The sequence below is a fragment of the Diadema antillarum genome, unplaced genomic scaffold (genome assembly GCF_040938485.1).
Source record: "Diadema antillarum isolate AM-2024a unplaced genomic scaffold, OU_Dant_1.0 seq00000086_RagTag, whole genome shotgun sequence".
Taxonomy (NCBI): Eukaryota; Metazoa; Echinodermata; class Echinoidea; order Diadematoida; family Diadematidae; genus Diadema; species Diadema antillarum.
Window position 1 is genome coordinate 934,134 of NW_027271178.1, and position 21,596 is coordinate 955,729.

At 37.8% G+C, this 21,596-nt stretch overlaps 1 protein-coding gene across 1 annotated transcript in view; it reads right to left on the minus strand.

The window, feature by feature from the left end:
- Window positions 1–19,265, minus strand: part of LOC139726527 (oxidation resistance protein 1-like) — a 106,327-nt gene extending 87,062 nt beyond the window's left edge. Inside the window, exons 1-2 of the mRNA XM_071637508.1 lie at window positions 19,122–19,265; window positions 8,692–8,831 (exon numbers count right to left, since the gene is read on the minus strand). Of these exons, the coding sequence (XP_071493609.1) occupies window positions 8,692–8,831; window positions 19,122–19,123 (142 nt within the window). The 5' untranslated portion in view covers window positions 19,124–19,265. The remainder of the gene's footprint in view (window positions 1–8,691; window positions 8,832–19,121) is intronic.
- Window positions 19,266–21,596: the final 2,331 nt, after the last annotated feature.

A 21,596-nucleotide genomic window follows, 5' to 3' on the forward strand; every position in this document is an offset into this window, starting at 1 on the left:
TCATAGCACTTTTCAGCCATTTATAATACAAACATTCACTGAATGGACTTGAAGCATTTCACCTCAGTTTATATATAAATAGTCATGGTATGAGCTGGACAAAGTCATGTCATGTACTACATTGGGTACAACCTAAATCAAATTTTGGTGTTTTGGTTATAAATCAATGCATTTCCATGGACCTTTCTTTCTTTCTTTCTTTCTTTCTTTCTTTTTTTTGAGGGGGGGGGGGTAGAATGAAGACACTCTTTTGAGGTCAGGGTAAGGTGCAAGATCTGAAAGGAGCCTAAAAAGTGATTTCATATTGTCAAAATACCTATGTTTTCAGTATTCCCATGGGGTCTGAGGACTGAGACTACCGTATTCATCCCTCTCTGAACTGCCATGCCTTGGACTTCAATCGCATCCTTTGCTAAATGCATTCTGCATCTTCCTGTAATATAAAACACTGACTTGAAATGCCTGCGTGTGTATTTTCTCAAAGCATCGTATTAATGTGAACAGGTACATGTAGCACAATTGTGTACACACTAGTGTACATTCTGCTGATGTGGTTTTGCTGAGATTGAAGACGTAGTTTTGGAAAATGCAGTGTAAAGAGAGTTTCTCCTTTGGATTGTGGAATACTGTTAGTTGAACCTCTCGTATCCGGACAAGTCGGGACCGGGGCTCATCCGGATAAGGGATTTGGCCGGATACGGGAGACTCAATGCTTTAAACATATGTACATATACATACACATGTACTGATGTAGCCTATTGTAGTACCACATGTAGTAATGTGTATACTGCAACCTTTTCATTGTTACACTCTGTAACAGACCCCAAAATAGAGGTTCGTGTTTGCAAGAATGAAATCATTTTCTTTTATAAATTCTTGGGATGATTTACCTAAGTAATTAACGCTATTAAGAAATGTATCAAGTATATGTAATTCATGTGTGTTTGTGTAGAAGTTCTCAAGGAGTTGAGAATCTCCCTTTCCTCCTGTAATTATAAAAAAAAAAATCACGGCGAGATTGCGTCCGTATAATAGAGAGATCCGGATAAAGGGAGGCCGGATAAGAGAGGTTCAACTGTATTTTCATCATGACACTGCATTTTTGTTCATCATTTTTACATGTAGCTTGGGGAGGACAGAAAACAGAGCATTAATGAAGTAACTGGGGGGCGAGGATTTTTTTTTTTTCTTGTGCTCAAGAAATTTGAAATCGGTTTCAAATACTGGGACCTACACCATCATATTTTTAAAGCATTTATACTTAGATTCAAACTTTCATAGACTGGCAACCATGTTCCAGTATATTTGCAATATTCTATAGTGCATCCTAGCTGGATATCATGTATCATTTCATTTCATTACATTTGATTTTTTTTTTCACTGAGAAATATGAAAATAACATTGAAATGAAATGAAATGAAATGAAATTTCTTGCATTTGACATAAAACTTCACTTTTTCAACCTTAATCATATTCCAAATGACTTGAAATGAGATGAAACTGGACAGGTCTGTTGTGATTTTCTTTAACCCCTTCTATTAAGCTAAAGATTCTTAGAAAGTCCCAATAGACTTTGAAACACAATACATTAATTTCTATTAAAGGAATGAGTATTAAGCTTTATACATGTAGTATGGATTACCTCCCATAGCAAAAAATGTGGGCAGGTACACTTGCACACTGTGATATACAAAACGTAGATACTCAATCAATGAGAGAGACCTCAGATTGTGGCAACTGGGTTTACAAAAAGCAAGATCTGTACTGAGAGGTCAAGGGGGGGGGGTGGAAGGAAAACTAACTAAGCAAAATCTACCGCAGGCAAGCATTTTGATACAGACTGCAGCTGTGAGAGAGAGACTTCAAGCTCAGAGATATCCTCTGGTTTTGTATTTGTATTATACTGCAGCAGGTACTGTCATATCAGATTTAGTGATGCACTTTTCTCCAGGCGCGCACTTTTTAATATCATGTCCAGCTTGAGGTGCATTATTTGATGACGACACTTCAAGCAATTTCCGTGACAGAAGTACGACGTAATTGCGTCTTCGCCTCGCGTCCTTGGACAGCCTTGGCGCCCTGTATGGGTTCTCCGGCCAGAATCAATGTTTCTGCTTGGACAATGTCCATTAGAGTCCAGTTCAGTCTACCCATTGATGTCATACATATACACACTTGTAGGGACGACCTGCTGAATAAACTCAGCAAATCTGGACCAGATATGATTACATCACAAAGAACCAAGTTGCACAAAACATTTAATGCTACAATTCCATAAGGTTATGCATCGGGATCACTTATCAAGGATTCAGAGTACAATCTGCATTTAACGATTTTTGCGTTGTAAACAAACAAAATGAACGTGCAGAGAGAACAAAGAGAAAAAATCTTGAGGCTGACCTCCAGACACTTTGCCTTGGAATGCCTCGTAGTTACAGAGCAAACATTAGCTCAAGAACCCCAATAAACTGCATGTTAAAGTCCCTTTATAGCCCCATTAACTCCTATCAGTCCCACTGATACAAACTGCATTCACACACACACACACACACCCAAAATTAATGGGGTTTTTAAAAATTGATTTTTGCAATGCAATGTGAAATGCTTTTAATTCTAGCATGTGGACACACACACACACACACACACACACACACACACACACACACACACACACACACAAATGTGAACTCCTGTGATACAAAAATTAATCCTGCTCGATTTTTCTTTTCCTTCAAACTGACACAATAATTTGGCTGCCCTGGCACACAAAGAAACCACTGATTTTTCTAATCACATGATGTACACGTACATTGTACCTCACCACTCGTACTTACTGTACATCGTAGGTCCACAGACTTTCGTGCTCAGGGTCAGCATTCTGAACTCATTCATTGTACAGGCCTACAGTGTGTAGGCATGTGCAGTCTGAAGATCCAAATTGCAGGCAAGAGATTTTTCAACTTTTTTCCTTTTTTATTTTTCGGAATGTGTGAACTGTTGCATCTTGCAATATAACCATAGAGATCACAGTGAGTGTAGGCAGGTTGGCAGGAGATACCTTGTGCCAAGGGTGGATGTCACGCGATCAAATACATGTATACAAGAATAAAACTGGTACAAAGTCAGGGAGCGAACATATAAACTGGCAAAAAGCCTACATAAAATGTTAGACAAGCTTAAAAAAAAAAACTTCCCTCTAGAGAACATTTTTTTTGAGTCCTGCTTTCCACTCATATATTATTATATATAAATAGGCCTACTGCTGGTCACCAAGCAACTTCCAACGAAAAATCAGAAGACCTGTGCACACACACAAAAAAAATAATAATAACAATGTTTTCTGTGGCAGTGTATGTTAATGCCCCCATTATCTAGACCAACATTCATTTTATTGCCTTGCCCGGGCATTCAATCAGAAACCAGTCTGCCCGTGGCCTTGTTTGCTGTTTTGGCTCATCAAAATTATTCAGCGTGACTGCATGCTTCCTATAGTTCTATGGCAATGTGCAGTTATCAAGAGAGATGCACATACAGTTGTACAGAGAAGGACAAAAGATAAAAGAAGTCTGACTTGTGTAAAAATGTCATGTGACAGCTGAAAGCATTCATGTGAAATCATAAAAGAGCTGATAAATACGTAGCAATGTGTACGTACGTATCAAAGGTCGTTTAGGACCAGACATCAATACCACCTCATGGCTACATACAGTGTACAAGTGGTAGGCATACATGCAGTCCTGTTCATCAACCTGTATGGAAATGCGCAGGTTTTTATTTTTCTTATTATCATTTTATTTATTTTTTTTTTTTTTTAGCTTTCTTTCCATGGAAGCCAATGAGAAGAATCAAAATAGAAAAACAAATACGAAAGGGAGAGAAAACAGAATTAGCATAAAGGAAAGAAGAGGAGTGATTGCACGTCGTTCCTGGCAGTACAAATGAATAAGAATGTGGTGGAATGAAGTGCTTGATAATAACATGTACAGGGTGCATACATTTTTGAAGTGGAATCCTTCACAATTTTGCCCTGTAATGATAGTTTAGCTGATTATAAAGGGCACAAAAAGTTAAGCTTCATCTCAGAATTTGACATTACGCTTTTATGACAAGCAAATCAGCCTAAATAAAGGTCAAGGTATGAGTTTATTTGTTGGATACCTTGTTTCGTTGTTTTGTTTTGTTTTGTTTTGTTTTGTTTTTTGGTGGGGGGGCTGTCATTTCTTCTCTGAGAGTACAGCCTCAGATTGTATAGTACATTTTAATACATGCGCAACACACACCAAGTTGGATTCTGACAGCTGATGCTAATAACAGACTGTAGGCCTACACACATTTGATGTGCAATATTAGAATGCAAACTATGAAATGAAATCTATTAAAGAAGGATGTATGAAAAACATTCCATATTTAACCCTTTTTAGAAGCTGGAGTCACAAACTCACACAGTAAAGTTTCATGTTGGCAATATTGTGGGTGGCCTTCATGTATTATACATGGTAATGTTACGAGTTGTAGGTCACCAAATTTCACTACAATGTAGTAGACTGGGATTCATCTGATTGGCAATCATAACTTTGGCGGCTGCAAGTTTTCAGTATAAGAGGGCATGTCTCCATCAGAATTTCAAAGAAATTACAGATCTGCTTTTAAGAACTCTGGTACACCGTAGTGAACATTTATGACGTCAACATGAAGTACATTGTCAGCTTTCTGTTTTCTTTTTTTCTTTCTTTCTTTTTTAGTGAGAATACAGCACAGCCAAAACAAGAACTATTAAAGCAAAAACCAGACTCTTTCAATTGTAAAACAGAAAAGGCAAAACAAGAATGATTCCTTTTGAACAACATTCCTGCATATTGTAAATGTAGGCTTACAATGTACGTGAAGGAATGTACTGAAACTTTATTTTATGCTACGTACAACCTACGCAATCTATGTACTTTGTCCTATTCCTTTGTGTACATTTTTTTGTTTGGTTGTTGTTGTTGGTTTGTTTTTGCTTTTTTGGTGTGTGTGTGTGTGTGTGTGTGTGTGTGTGGTTTGTGTTGTTGTTTTTTAACTCTCTTGATTCTAACATGGTACACTTTATCCCAGTGTTTCTACATTCCTTGCAATACACAAGAGAATCCATCACCAAGATCATTCAGGTTGATTCTTTGGGGTAGTATTCGGATTCCACAGACAAATATGTCGTTCCACAATAGGCGTTTTCACATCAGCCCGATAAAAATCCAAGCTCGAGATATTTTTCGTGATTGCGAATTAGACCGCTATTTCATTTCTTATTCACATCAGCCCAAAGAGAATTAGCCCGCATATTTTTTCGAGCTAATTCGACAGCTGAGTATGTGCAAACAGCATCAGTAATGTGTGTGCCCTCTCAAAAATTCCTCATGATTTGTGTGCAGTTTGCCTCGATCGATCGGGTCACATACGCTAGGCATGATGGGATGCATCGCGCTAATTTCTCGAGTCGTTTTCACATTATCAAATAGCGCGCTACTATCCCGCTATTTCAGAAATTTCCTGAGTTGGACTCAAGAAATTTTCTCGATCAGAGCGATACAATTAGCGCGCTAATATGTGTTCAGATTATCAAATAGCGCGCTATTTCGTGATTGGGTTAATTTCCCAAGTCAGAAAATAGCGCGCTATTTCGAAACATCGGGCTGATGTGAAAACGCCTATTACCTCTCCATACATGTATGTACATAGTTGTATGTACATGTTCAAGTATGTACTTTATGCATAATCTATTCATGGATACAACTGTTCAAAGCAAAAGTGTGAAGCACTGTTACAGATGAATACAAATGAATAGGTATTGTACTTTAACTTATCTGACAAATCTTGAAAACAAAGTGTTATCAAACTATAACCAAAATGGCTTAAGAGAGGGAAAGAAGGACAGATCACATGAGAAAAACAGAAGGGGGAGAGAGAGAAATAAAATCACTGGACCTTGTCCCCATTTAAAGAGGGATAGAAATATATGCTTTCTTGTGAGAAAAAAAAAACCAGACAGATCCTGTAATCTAAAGGGCACTTTATTATGAACTCCTATAGCTATTACCCTAACTACTAACCTGTTATAATGCAGCCATACATTGTACAGCTGTACCTTGTACAAGGAAGGCACCATTTGTGGATTAAAAAAAAAAAGGGAGAGAGAAAAAAAGGGCATGAAATATGTATGAACACCCTTGCAAAGGCATGCTGAAGATGGCATCAAACATTGCTTCCAATTTGTTGTTGTCGCTATTATTAAAATCTTCTTTTTCCATGCATCACAAACTTAATGTTACTGCGTTATATGTAAGTTTTGGACATGTTGGATGTACAGTAGAATTACAGTGTGTTCTGTACAAGTATGTTGCAATCTTAGGCATGTTACAAGTATGTGTAAAAGTACATTGTTGGTTATCAATGTTCGAGTGCATTGAATTCTACAGTCTAAAGCAACTACAATGTATTTGTATTTGGTGTGCACACACTGCATGATTGTGTGTGAATAGGTCTATATACAAGTGTACATTGTACCGTGAGAGTGGTTTAATCACAGTAGATGGGCTGTTAGAGTGATGACACACAATCTATCAAAAATGGATGAAAAAGGGAAGAAAGGCTGGTGGCTAAAATTTATTGTAAATACATAATACCCTTTGATCTGTCATTCTCTGGCAAAGGAAAAACAAGCCAACTGTTTTGTTTTTTTTACATTGTTGCAAGGCAAATCTTTCTGAGGTATGAATAGATTAGAATTTTTATACAATTTAATAAGCTAGATCCTTTGACAATTTTTTGCAAACAGAACATTCAAGCATACATCACTGGGGAGTGCATAAGAATAATCATCTATAGAATCTATGACTAAAATGCATAAAAATTACTTTGTAATTTAAAACTAAAATACTAAAACTCCATTTTATGAATAATGAAAATATTAACACTACATTATTGGAGAATAGCAAATATTATGAATTCTCTAGAGATTTATGTGAAATCACGGATATTTCAAACGAGGTAAATACAATGGATACCTAGATGTCAGGGCTTTGTACTCTTCTAGTTTGCCTTGGCAATGTCACAAACTGTACTTTATATGTACCAAAAATATAATCCATATTGTAATCTTGGCTCCACGTTGATTCTGCCCCATGATGGTGGAAGCTGTACTGTACCAACCCAAGGTCGGATTAGAGCTGACTGGTTGCAATGTATACAATGTATACAACCTTGACTCTTCTTCACTCCATTTACACTGTGGTACATATCAATTTGTTTCTGTCAAAACAAATCTAATCCCTCTCTCTCACATTATCAGACCACGATCTCTCTCTTTCTCTTTCTAAACGAGGTATGATCTATTTGTTCTCTCCAAACTACAATTCCTAACATTTTCTCTCCCCCCCCCTCTCTCTCTCTCTCTCTCTCTCTTATTCTTTATTGTGTGGTGTATTCAAAAGTCCATTGTTTATATCACAAATGCAAATAGAAGGAAACTGACCAGAAATGAAAAATAACAATTTATATACGTTGTATCACAAACGCAAACAAAAGGAAACTGACCAAAAAATGAATGAATACTTTATAACATTTACAGAGACTCCAACCCCAAGCACCTTCTGATCTGGAGATTCTCCCGCCCAAAACCCCTAGCAAACGGGAGACTCCAAGTTGATGTGTGCGAAGCGCGAAGTTCCTAGGGTTCTAGATGTTCTCTGGTGCTATCTAAGGCTTATTTTTTTCACCCGATATACGATAGCAATAAGTAAGAAATCCTTTCCAACGGGAGACACAGAGCCAGGGCGGGAGAAATCAAATCTCAAACGGGAGAACGCGAGATTTTGCAAAAATGGGCTTTCGGCGGGAGATCTCCCGTCGAAAACGGGAGAGTTGGAGTCTCTGCATTTACACCGACAGGCTGGAGTCTAGATCTAAACTTGTTATCTCACTCATAACATCATCAAAGCGCCTTACCATACGTCCCACAAGCGATGAGAAACAGACAATTCACAGTAACAACGACCTTGCTTCAAACCGATCTGATCCTCAAGGCCAAGTTCAGGTAAAAGTTCAAGTTCGTATATTTTACATTTGATAAAAGCAGGCAGAGATACAGAAACTGGCATAGACAGAATCACTGAAAACGTATTTAAGTCTAAGGGCAAAATATATAGAAGGGAAAACATGATAACATCGAATGTGATGGATAACAAGGGCCTAAAGCCTATCATTGGCTTATTCCAAGAAAGTTCATTTATAAATTTTATTTTTATAGGCCTACCATGGTACTTGTTTTTTACTACACAACAGAAAATGACATGATAAACGTCACACAGAAAGGCAAATTTGCAGATATTGAAATGAGAAGGGTGAGCAATACCAAGATCAAAATTCATTCGACCACTCAAAGCCTCTTTTTTATTTTGAAATGATATCAGAATTTTTCCAATCACAAAAGCTTGACGATATCAGCACCCCAAGAAAGCTAAAACTGTACCCTTGACACTGTCTAGTCAATATGTACTTGTACACACATACATACACACACACACACAACAAAACAAAACAAAACAAAAATGATTAAAGTATTTGTAAAGTTGACGCTGGGGAAATGTAAACAAATTGTGAAGTCACAAAGAGTATGTTTGACTAAGCTCCTCACTGGGGAGATCTTGGCCCACTGACCTGAGACATCGCTGTCAGAGCGGATCTTGATGCCGCGTATGGTCACCGGCTCGGAGCGGCCCGTCCCGTCGCCGCGGTAAGGGTAGCCATCGACGAGGCGGCTGGAGAGATCGTCCTCTCCACCAACGACCGTCTCCGCCCTTGAGGAGCCAAGAGAAATTGAAGAAAAGGGTGATATCTATTAAAGATTAAGAAAAGCCTTTCTCTAAAACCTGTCAGTACTATTCCAAACGAATATTATGATCCTGCTAACAGTGAAAGGTCACTTTCATCATTCGTCTGACTAACATGGCAAACTTCATGAATCAACACAAAAAATCGTATCTGTGCATCAGTAAGAATTTTCACAGATTTTTGCATACTACTGTTGATAGATCCTATGACTGGATTTCAAAGGGTAATGCATTACCACAAAATACTGGCCATCAGTTGTGCAACCAAACTGGAAATCTACACGTACATATGTGGTCATTAGCTGACAACTCTCCACATAGTTTGTGCATGAAAATCATGTTTTTTGTTTAAAGGGATGGTACAGTATTGGTGGAGATGAGAATTGGGCTTTTAACTTTTTGCGAGATACCAAGAAAACACTTATGATATAGTACAGAGCATACCATTTTAAAAGGAATTCAAACTTGTATTTGATGAAAATCGGATTTGGAATGACTGAAACATCCAAAAACAAAGTAAAACAAAGCTATTGTGATAAAGTGTGGGTCCCACACTTTATTAGAATCGCTCTCTTTTGGATATCTCAGCCATTTCAAAACCAATTTTCATCAAATAAACGTTGAATTCCTCATAGAGTTACATGCTCTTTCATATTTTTCAAGAGGTTTCTCATTGTCTCACCAAAAATTTTAGAAACCTGATATTAGGTCTCAACCAAAATTGTATGATCCCTTTAATCATGCAGCACAAACAATACCCTCTCCAATTAAACTTATGCCCTCTTTTCAAAGATATTTCATATCCTGCTACATGTTCTTTGCTATTTAAGAATCAATATTTCTTTTTAATCCATTTCAAGAAAGAGAGAATATTTAGTAGCGAATTGTGTGCAGGTATAATATTGAAGACAACACGGTGAAGACAACATCATCTCTCATTGTTCAATAAGAGAAACTGAAATAAATAATATTCATTCATTTATTCATTTATTGTTTCCACTCCAACAAAACACGCACATAGTAACAAATATGATTCCTTTTTTATTAGATGTTTACAAGTGCATTATACAATATTGACATTACAAAATATAATTGGTGAAATTATGCCAGTAATGAGGAAGGTGATAATATGGAACCTTATCTGTCATATTCAATGTCAAAAAAAAAAACTCCTAAAGTGTTCACTTTGTTTCATTTCATCACATTTCATCTCCAGTCAATTTCTTTTGTAAAGTGGCTTCTACACAGATGAACGTCTTGCACCGTGACTTTTACTCTAGTACAGAACATATATTCGTAGTGTAGGCCTACACTGTAACTGAGGGTTTTAAAATGGCAGTGTGAAAGACTTGGTTGAAAACGATGGGTATTCCGTCTGGGTTGAGTACTCAATAGCCCTATTCAAGTACAATGCTCTGGATACTTGACATTTCAGACAGGTTCACACTATTGATCTCTTGCCTTGATTTCCACATACATGTACCATTCATTTACATTCAAAAGTGACTTCCTCACTGTGCTACAGACAACAGCAGCTTCGCCTGTACGAGTCAGTGTACATGTTCCTATATGCTATTATGGAAACCATTATGAAAAAATTTTCTCACAAAAAAAAAAGAGTAGAGGTTCCAATAATTCTTTTTTGCTCTGACATGATAAAAGAAATCATGCACACTGTTGTATCATGAGCGTCAATGAGCTTCATACATGATCTGAAAGCACTGCATTATATATGTGTAGTACACATATTTGCAGAAACCTGGTCAAACCTGCACAAAGTTTAAGATGAGAAAGCAAGAATCACAGAGCAAACAGGTCAACTTTACGATTTTATTGTATCTTTCAGACAGGTCACAGTGCAAGGGTAAAGTACAGTGTTTTACTTTGCACCAAAGGGAAGAATACAAATCCAGAAATCATTCAATACATATCAAGTATTATTGATGAAAAAAAAAAATAAGAAAAGATAATTAGACAAATGAACAAGGCTGGTACATGTATGATGAAAAGAAATGACTACAAATTATGGGGGGGGGGGGGGGGGGGAATGAAAAGGCCGGGCATAAAAAGAAAAAAAAATGAAGTGGTCCAATGTACACACTGTATTTCCACCTTTAAAGATTGGAATACAACATTGCAAACCCTGTATATTGTAGCTTTCTTTTGTGATGCTGATGGCCATCACACCGATTAAAAAAACTTTGAATACAATGAAGTCATTAACATTTATACACAAGGGCTCTACAATAACATCTTGTGCATAAACTACACAGGTTCACATACAGCTTGTACACCATCGGGTAATGATCTTTCGCCATGGTATTGACACTGAGCTACAAATTGTGTTTTTATCTGAGTTGCATTCTGAGTGACCATGAACAACTTTATTAGGGGCCCTTCACAAAAACCACCTGGTTTACAGTAGGATACGAATATATCTCCTTTGCTTCCTGAGAGACACCAGCTCTGAAATCAGTGCCCGGATCCACCCCAATTTCATGCTGACCTTTCACCCACGGTGCAAGTACAAATCCTGTTGTGAAAGCAGTTTGCTCATGTACATGTACAGTGTACCTCGTACACATTTTAGTCACATCCTGTCTAGATAGCAATTGTCTTCTACTGAGCAGACAGGCATGAACATGAAAAGGACATTTGACTGTCAGAGAGCTGTGCTGTGGCTCATGTGTATCATGCACATGTTATTATTTGTGATGGTTTAATCATCTGCGCTCAAGTACAGGGTAGTGCATTTATTAAACAGTATGCAAGGGAAGCAAGAAGAAAGAGCTAAGAAAGTGTTGGAAATTTTTTTTCTACTGTGTATTATAGGCGGCCATACCACATTGGTACACACTTGCAGATACTCAAAATTAATTTCATGATGTCTAAAATTAACTGCTATTTCAACTAGAATCAGCACTACAGTGGCTGTACACCATTATTACCTTGAGCTGTCATTACCAGAAAGTGTTTACAAACCCTCTGTGTACAGTAGGCCCTACATGTTGTATGAAGTACAAAATGTATGTCACTAGTATAAATGCATTTTGACAAGGTGGATCTGGAGGAGTTGATCCCCCCCCACCCCCTACTCCTACACACCATACCCCTATACCTATCGGGATTACAGTTGTATAATGCAGTAATGAGGTGATAAATGCACAAAAATATAGGTACACTTGTAGCCTACTCCACTCTAGTTATAAAAAACAAATTGTGTCAGCATGTGTGCCTTATTGCTAATGAATTTGAAGAGTGGTACATTGTACGGCTGTAGTTTCCTCCGAAAATTCTTTGATGTGCTTTACTAAATACTATGGCAGTGGCTGTTATAACACACTAGACAAGAAGGGGAAAATCTGACTCAGACTGGCAAGGCAAAACATTAGGGTCAATACTTACAGATTATGTAATATTATGCAGCATCAGTTCTTTTACAATAATTGGCCGAGGAAAAAACATCCTCAGACTATTTTTGTGCAGTCAGTCTGAAAGTCAAGATTACAGTGTAGGTCACTACTCTGGAACCATATTCCATGGCATTCACAGAGTTCTCCATTTATCACCACATAAACAGTGTAAGATCATGCTACATTTCTGATGGGTATTATCTTGCATTACATTCAACGGCAATTAAATTCACAGTAAAGTCACAGGGACACTTTGCATCCACCAAACTTTAAAACATTTTCTGTAGAGCCAGAGAGTAACACACTCAGAAGGGTGGTTGCAGTCAAGTCAAATTTTTGCCACGGGGTAGGCTACTACTCCGCACTGTATCTTGTGCCCCATTAAGGGCCAAATGGCAAGCGAGAAATGTTCCGGGGAGCCGGGAGACACTCACAGCTGCCGACAAGACGCGCTCATGACACGGCGTCTCTTCGTCTCTTCAGTAATGACAGAGGCACTTCGTTTCCAGAGACTCTTCGGAATCGACTTTTTAGAACAGAAATAGATTCCCCGCAGACTATGAACGTATCAGTTTACACTAGGGATTGACTCACATTGTACATGCAGTTAAAGCGCATCTTGCGCAAAATGTGCTCCACAACATACTGTACACTGTATGTGTCAGCTTGAATGATGCCACCAAATTTCACTGTCAGGGCAAGTACAGAAACTTCTTGACCTTTTGTATTTTTTTTTTTCAGTGGGTACACGTACATGTAGGCCTACACTGTACTTCCCACTCGTCTTCGTCTGCAGGGAAGTTGGTAAAAAATGTTGCATTGTGTGACGGCAAGTCTGTTATAGGCCTACAACATACTGTAACACAAGGAATGTTTGCGTGCATTTTAATTTCGCGAATTTTGTGAGCGCCAAGATTCGCCAAGTTAAAAGGCAAGCAAAAGTTATCTGTACACTATGCAATGAATGCCAGTGGCAGTTCACGAAAATTTCATGCCACAAAAAAAGGCCGTCGGCTCCAATTCGCGAAAAATTAATGCCGCGAATATATCATGTTTTACAGTATATATTCTATGTAACTTTTGTTACTACAATTGTATTCAATTCCATTATGTTAAAAAAAATACAGCTGTTCTAGCCAAGATCTCTCGAGATATCACAAGTTCTTGTCACAACAGGTGTTGATGTTGATAACACCAGGGTGCACATGTACACTGTACAAGGTTGGGCAAAACAGTGTTGGATTGTCTTTATAATATGAAGTTTAAATAAAACCTTGATACAGGCTGTGTCTGACCAGTTTTGCTGACCATGACTTGTGGTTCTCTGCTATCAAATATATTGTTATATTGCACCTGCACTGGTCATTTATACCAGACAGCCAAGGGCAGAGGCAAACACAAATCAGTCCAGAGAGCATTGTGGGAAAAACAAACTGATTGCCAATTGTAGATCACATGACCAAGACACTAATTGACAATCTTTTTCACATTCTTTGGTCATTTAAAGCAGCATGAGGGCTGGTATGAATCCCATAAAATATTCATAATCACATTGTAATTGGACTCAAACACAATTATGATTTACAGCATTGTGTATGGTGTGTGTGTGTGTGTGTACAAAATGGTTTACATTATATGTACAGCTGTACACCTGTGTATTGTACAAGCATGTGTCAATATACACCAGGTTGTACATATATGATGACATTCATCTTGTAAACTTAAAGAAATATGTCTATGACATTGTGATGTTGCTAGGACAGAAAAGGTGTGCGAGGTCTGAAATGTAATATAGACATGTACACGTGTATGTATGCACATGACATGTACATTTTGTACCTAATGAGCATACACATCAGTGTCAGTCCATGGCTTGGAAGTCTCTGTAGAGTGTAGTAGGTATAATTTACAATGGACATGAACTCTGCATTTATAATGATTGTCTGGCTGGCTAGCTACAATTTACATTGAACTGCAAGTGATCACATACCGTATAATGTATAGATGTACAAGAGTGTAACATGATTTACACACTTGACAATCATTATTTGCCCTCTGAAAGTGACTGATCATGGTTCAAGTGTGTCTCTGAAACTTGTACCTTTTTACACACATGACAGCAGCACACATTATGGATGCGCTGTATAACATTCCTCAGGGGCGGATCCAGGAATTTCGTAAAGGGGAGGCGCCCTCACAAAATTAAAGGGGGGTGCATGTGCCTCCCCCCCCCCCATTTTTTTCTTTTTATTTCTGTTTCAGCAAAAAATAAAGAGCAGAGGCCCCCCCCCCCCCCATCCGCCACTGTTCCTTGACATTCTCCCAAGAAAAATCCATGGATCAAATTCACAAAAAAATGTGATTTACTACCTGTCCTTTGATACTGTATAGTCCATACACGGTTTAAAAGAAAAAATATGAATGGACCATGCCTGTGACAATCCCCTACTGGCTATCAAAAAGCCAACGTAAAGCGGATTTTATAAACCCAAAGAGAATCTCTACCTCAATAGACTGTATGGATCCATACAATAACATTTCGCACATTTTACACGGCTACGGTACACCTACTCTGGATCATAATGTCAATACCTGCCTGCATGCCTGATTTCACTTTTAAAATAGGACACACCCTATCATTATCACTCATGTACAGCCTGTATGTAGGTGTAGGTCAGGGGTCACACACACACACACACACACACACACACATGAGGGTACTGATATGCGTACAGTTATTGTGACAGGTTGTGTCCTTGTACACACATTCAAAAAGTTCATTTCATAGATCTGTTGTTTGTTTTTAAATGTACATGTACTTGTACCTGAAGGCAATGCTTTGTTCTCCTATGATTTGCGAGATATATATTAAACAGAGTATGTGTGGGAGGGCACATGGGTATAAATAGAATGACACAAAACAAAACAGAATAAAAATACTGCTGCCAAACCAGCAGCAACTGATGACCTTAAAGGGAGATTGATCATTATTTTCCATTTGTGTTGTTTTTTTTTTTTCTTCTTCTTCTTCTTCAGGGTGTGGGAGGGGGGGGGGAGAGATTGGTGTATTGTGATTAATAACACATTTATATTTAAACTGATTTTACGTCACAAATATATAAAATTATTCTTCACCTTTATTTTCACCACCTTCAAAAGTGGAGTTGAGAAGGCATCATTTTAAAAAACACTGTTACAGTACAAACAAACATCTTTCCATCACATTGCACTCTTTAGTGATCTGTAAAATTGACCTCAAGTTTGCTTTTTTCATGTAATGCAAATATGGCAAAGATAGAAAATTACAAAGTTGCTGTATGTGACAAATTGAAGGGCTTGCAAGCAAATGCCTACCTTTCAGTGATTTACTTTCAGTTTCATATTTGAACAACTCCAGCTTGGATTTACCTTTCAAGCATTCAAAAGATCAAACTCATCAAGGGACAGGGTATGGGTAGATGGAAGAAAATAGTCACTTTGGTTGACTGACTAAATTTTTTTTTAATTTGTCTTATACCAGGGAGAGTAATCTCTTTTCTACCTATTGTCAAAATTTGGCGGCTTAGAACAAAACCGAAATCATGATATTTGCAGTTTTCTTGGACTACATCTTTTCTGACAGACGCTGCTTCCACGTGATTTTCATTGATACTTCTGAACAGCATGCCTGAGTGACTTTAATCTAGATCCTCCTTTTTCCCTTTCTATGAAACTGTCCCTCCTGCAACTGAACTCTCTTAATCTTTCAATCACTTTTTGAATGGATTAGGATGGTCCACTTTGAACACATTACACTACCTGTATCATTTTTGAAGCTGAGAGCTTACCCATTTGTGACCCTGCACCACAAAATGAACAAAAAGTCGCCAGACATGGATTTTTAGTAAAGGTCAGATTCTGAAAGAGCAGACTCTAAGCTTTAAAATGATATGTAACTCAATCCAGATGGACTCTCCTATTGAAACCTATCTAAATATTAGAAAGAAAGTACACACCCTGGATAAGTGTGAACTGAGAAAAGAGGCTCTGAAGAACAGGGTCTCTTCAAGCATTTAATCTTTACCAAGCCGCGCTAGCTGTGCGATGAATGGAGCAAATAACAGGATGATAACCACCAGAGCAACAACAATGAAGGGATTAACAGAGCTGAAATTGTGCATGCCTTATTAACACATTCTGTTGATGATAAATGCCAACTTTCAAAGCAGTAGCTATATCCCTTCTAAAGTTATTGGAGTTGAAAGTGATGAGCATGGACAGGGTTTGTAAGAAATGAAAAGAGGACTCTGAGAGAAACACCTAATCACACTACTGGTATTCCACTAAAAAGTGTTCCAGAAAAACTGCTCATAACCCAATTACTTTTTCGTTTTATGATCCCAAATTTTAATATGATGTAGAAGAAGACTTGCTCTTTCAGAAAATATGAAAAAGTCAAGATTGGCTAGGTTGACCTATTTCACCTATTTTTCGCTCTCACACAAAATCAGTGTGAGCGATTTTTTGTTCGTTTTGTGATGCACGGTCACATTTTAAAACTAGAGAACATTCATTTAACCTACTGTACTTTTTGTGGGTTTTGAGCTGGGCGGTCACAAACAGTGTTGATTTTTGGCAGTATTCAATTAAGCATGCAAAAATTACTGCCAACAGAAAGTAAAGGTCATGAAATAGCTTGTAATCTATTGAATGATCACTACACTCAGTCAATTGAATACTAACCTACTACTTGTAAATGTACAGTATACCAAACAAACAACAAACTACCGGTATGGTGGCAACTCTACTTGTGTTAGGGTCTGTAGATCTGGGGAAGAAAGAAATTCCAGTTCCTACAGAGGTCTAAAACTCTAATTAAATTTGCTCCAGTCATAACAAAGATACTAGAGGTGTGTGTTGAATAGCAAAAGTTGAGTACAGTGTACAGTACAAATGTACAGTACATACCTGTGTGTTGATTCAAAAAATTCAACTAAAACTTTTGTAAAGCATGTACAGTGTACAGGCAATATATTGTGCTGGGGAGTTGAGAATTACATACTATTGACTCATCAAAGTCCTGCCAAAGATATGACCATCTTTTCGTTTTCAAATTGGCAACTTCAAATTTTACTATCTGGATACCTGAGAGAGATTAGCTGATTACAGTTATATTTCAAACATCTACATCTTAACAAATCAATCAAAAAGAAAGTGACAATAAGTTGCCAATTTGAGAGAGTATGAACTTCATGGGCCTACAGAATTTGCAACAAATGTAAATAAATTTTGACAATTTGGAGAAAAACATGAACATAGTCACAAATGTATTGTTACTGGTAATTTCAAAAATCAGTTATGAATACAACAATTTAGAGGCTTTTGAAACTCTGCACAATCAGAAAAACAATAACAAAACAAAATGCTCAAATGGAAAATAATAATAAAATAAAAATATGATTAAAAAAAATATATGTCCTATACATTCACCAAACCTCAGAAAGTGGCAGTTTTCACACTTGACAGATTAAAGGAAAATACTCAGCATTTCAAAATTGCCATTTCAGTCAAAAACCATGATGTAAACTGTAGGCCTACATATATGCACATATCAGTCACATGCTACCATTTAGACATGAATAAATGGATGTTAATTACAGAACTTTGTATCACACTTAAGAGGGAAAATCAAAAACTAGACCACCATATGGTCTAACACCTTCAGAGTCACGACAGACAAAATTTTATTCTAGAGGCATTCAGAATAGTGCTCACTTTAGAGCTCATTCATTCCACCTTCAAAGGCCATCCCTTCTGAGCCGAGGATAAAAGTCTACTAGTACTAGTAGTAGTGCTACTCATCGACCACCTATTTTTAGATTGACCACCCTTGCGCAATGGCTGTCTCGCGTATAACTCAAAAGTGCGCATAGGACGGGGCGCAATACGCTGGAACAATCGAACATGAATACAAATCAAGAGAAATTGGGGGATACAGGTAATATCAACCTGAGGAAACAGGAAGAAAAAGAATTGAAGAAAATCCTCATTAGTAAAATACACATAGGTCTAATTATTGTGAACACATGCTTTTCAATGGGAGAACGGGCAGTCAATTGAAATGATGAGCTTGCACAAATGTCACTTGCGTTTGTTGCCAAGAATTCCGCGGGTACAGCTGTACATTATGAGTCAACAATCTGAGCTCGGCATATGAATCTGTGGTATTTTCTGCCTTGAGTGAAATGAATCTAAGGTAAAACTGAGGGATATTTTCTAAGATACAAGGTATTTAATGAAATTACAAAAAGTGGTCGATAAGTAGTATCTAGTGGTAGTAGGTCCAGTTATACAAGGTCTAGCAATAGCATGATCCAGCACCATCCTTACGACCTAAACGTTATAAAGAGCGAGCAAGTCACCACCACGCAAGCAAGCATCTGTATTGTATGACTATGAGGCAAGTCAGGTCAGCCTGTCTAACCTGAGACTCGTGGAGTCTAGTAGAACTACAATTGTAGAAGAGCATGAAAATTACTGAGCAGGGAGGGGGGCCACAACATAACTGTATCAAGTAGGCCCTAGTAATACATATCGGCGGGTACAGAACGTGCAGATTAGAAAAAGAAGTGCAAGTAGGTGTCACACTGTGGAGTTACATTATTCCCGACACTCATGTGTATACCGAAAACCAGGATTGGTGATGGATACAAAACGTAAAGAATGTAAACATTGGATTCCCGTGGCCGTGCTATACGAAATGTACATGCCACGATATTATTATGTGCTCCGCTCCCTAAAGACGTTTTCACAACAAATAAGCATCCTTCAAGCAAATTTGATACCATAACACCAAAACACTTACATATGGCTAGCTATCTGATGAGCTTTCACAGCAGAAAGACCTCCTCATTCGCAAATTCTGCTTGATATATTTTCCAGGTCATAGCACAGTCGAACACTGATAAGATTTTCTCCATAGAATGTTGTAAAATTGTGTGTACGTTGCACACACGAACACAGTGACTGCAGTTGGAATGCATGCACGATGCATGCATACTGTACCAGCAGCTACATAAAGTGACACTACGCATACGTACACGGTAGTACAACGAGGGGCCAGTATCCCCGTTGCTTTTTGCAGAGCTCTGCAGCTGTTTGGTCATCTAACTTCAAATAGCGCCATCTTTCGATCAGATCTTTACATGACACACGCCCCTTTTATCGGGATCGGGACGACGTGCCTTATTACTTTGTGCTCAGTAGGTTTACACCCCTCCACTTTTGTTGACCGAGATGAATTTTCCCGCGCCCCCTCCCCCTTACTCAGGTGGTCATCTGTAACCGAATGAGCATTCCCGGTTTGGGGGGGGGGGGGGGGAAGGACCATAGTCAAGGGACTCAATCGGGAAAAAAATCCTGAAAACTCGTTGAAATTTTATGGGGTTTTCTTTTCCCGAAATATTTTAATTGTAGTAGTAAATCTCTCCCAAACAATCTTGCATCCAGGTTAGTAAATTTGCCCCAGCGAGGCAAAAGGAGACACTTGTAAATCCTCGACATTGTGAGGCCTATCAAAATCCTCGACATTGCGAGGCCTATCAAAATCCTTCTAGACTTAACATATTCCGCTTTGATGCCCAATTTCACAGTCTCACTCTTTATGCTCATCCTAGAGATTGCTAGTGAATAATTATGTCGTGATTAAACGTTGTTACACTGCCAAAAGATCTGTGTTAGATTTAACAACTCATGTGTTAAATCTAACACAAACCAGTATCGATATAAGACCACACCGACAGCTGGTGAAGAAAGTACGTTATGATGGTGTTGAAAAGTATAGTTCACCTGCCACTTCGCGATGTTAATTTGACACTGCAGCTGGTGCTAATTTGACATTGCTGGTGTTGGTATAACTCCTGCCAAGTGTTACTGTGGTGTGAAATGTGTTCACATTTTTTTTTTCTTCAAAAAGCAATTTATCCATCGGGAAGTTCTTGTTTGTCTTGTTGAAGTTCAAAATCAACAAGAGGAACAGGAACTTATTAGCCACTAAAAACAAAAGTTTTGTATTTTGAAGCGACATCAGTACGTGTGTGTTATTGTCGTGTTTCATTATTATCTAACACTTCCTCGATTTTTCTCCTGTATCAGTGATATGACGGATCCCCGTGATCATGATATATAAAAAAAAATAATTGTAGATTTGTCACTTATCTTTGCTTCTTTATGCCTCAGAGGTACTATAGACGGAGTTCAAGTCCCGAAAACCTCTTTAAATGACTTTAAATTTACATGAAAGTTCACACACTGTCGACAGTAGCAAATTAGTGTTGGTAAACACTATGGTCTCCATGAACTCAAGTCTATTTCTAATTGGAAAACATAAACATGTTGTCAACACCTTCCGGAATTATGATAATGTTTACAAGAGGATTGAGCATCGGGCACACCGTCAAAGGCATAGGGCCTACGCATACCAGTGTCCTGATATGGGATCGTAAAGAATTTTACTATAGTGACATTCGGGACATCACGCAGACCAACATTGCTATTATAGTCATGGTACACAGATTAGTACTACTAAAACTGCAATGCTTAACTCCATTGGTGGGATGATGATGATGATGATGATGATGATGATGATGATGATGATGATGATGATGATGATAACTGGAAAAGGCCCTATCATAACAAGTGTATGAAAATAATGACGATAATAATATGATGATTTTGTTAGTATTAACATCAATGAGAAGGTTGTGATAATACTGATAGCAATGCGTTCGTGTGTATCTCCGTTCGTCATTGTTTTTCGTTTATTCTTTTCCACTAAACCTTGTCCGGGTTGTGGCAATTAAAGTATACCTTCTGGCATTCAAAGGTAACTGCACTATCAATTTGTATTTTTATGAAGTGGATTATCGTGTACACGTAGAGTGCGTCGAGGAGATTGCTGGTTCTCCTTTTTGAGTGTCACACATTAATACTCTATCGATAGCTATTAATACTCTAGCTATACTGTAGCTATTGACGAATACTAGTATAGCTAATATGGATATTTCTTCCTTTTTCCCCTTTCTCTTATAATGTACACGTATTCGTTTTGTTTTTTGACTTGATTTCAAGTTGTCATGAATATTATTTTATCGCATTTTGTATTCATGTTTGTTTCAATCCAATTACAAATGATTATGAATGATTACACATATCTTACATCAGATCAAGATATTTGTTTAGGGATCATTTTCAATAAGCCTATAGCGATACTTTGTGCTTTTCATGATCCTACCACTACCATATTTGATACCATGCATTCTTGTTTGTTTGTTTTATGCAA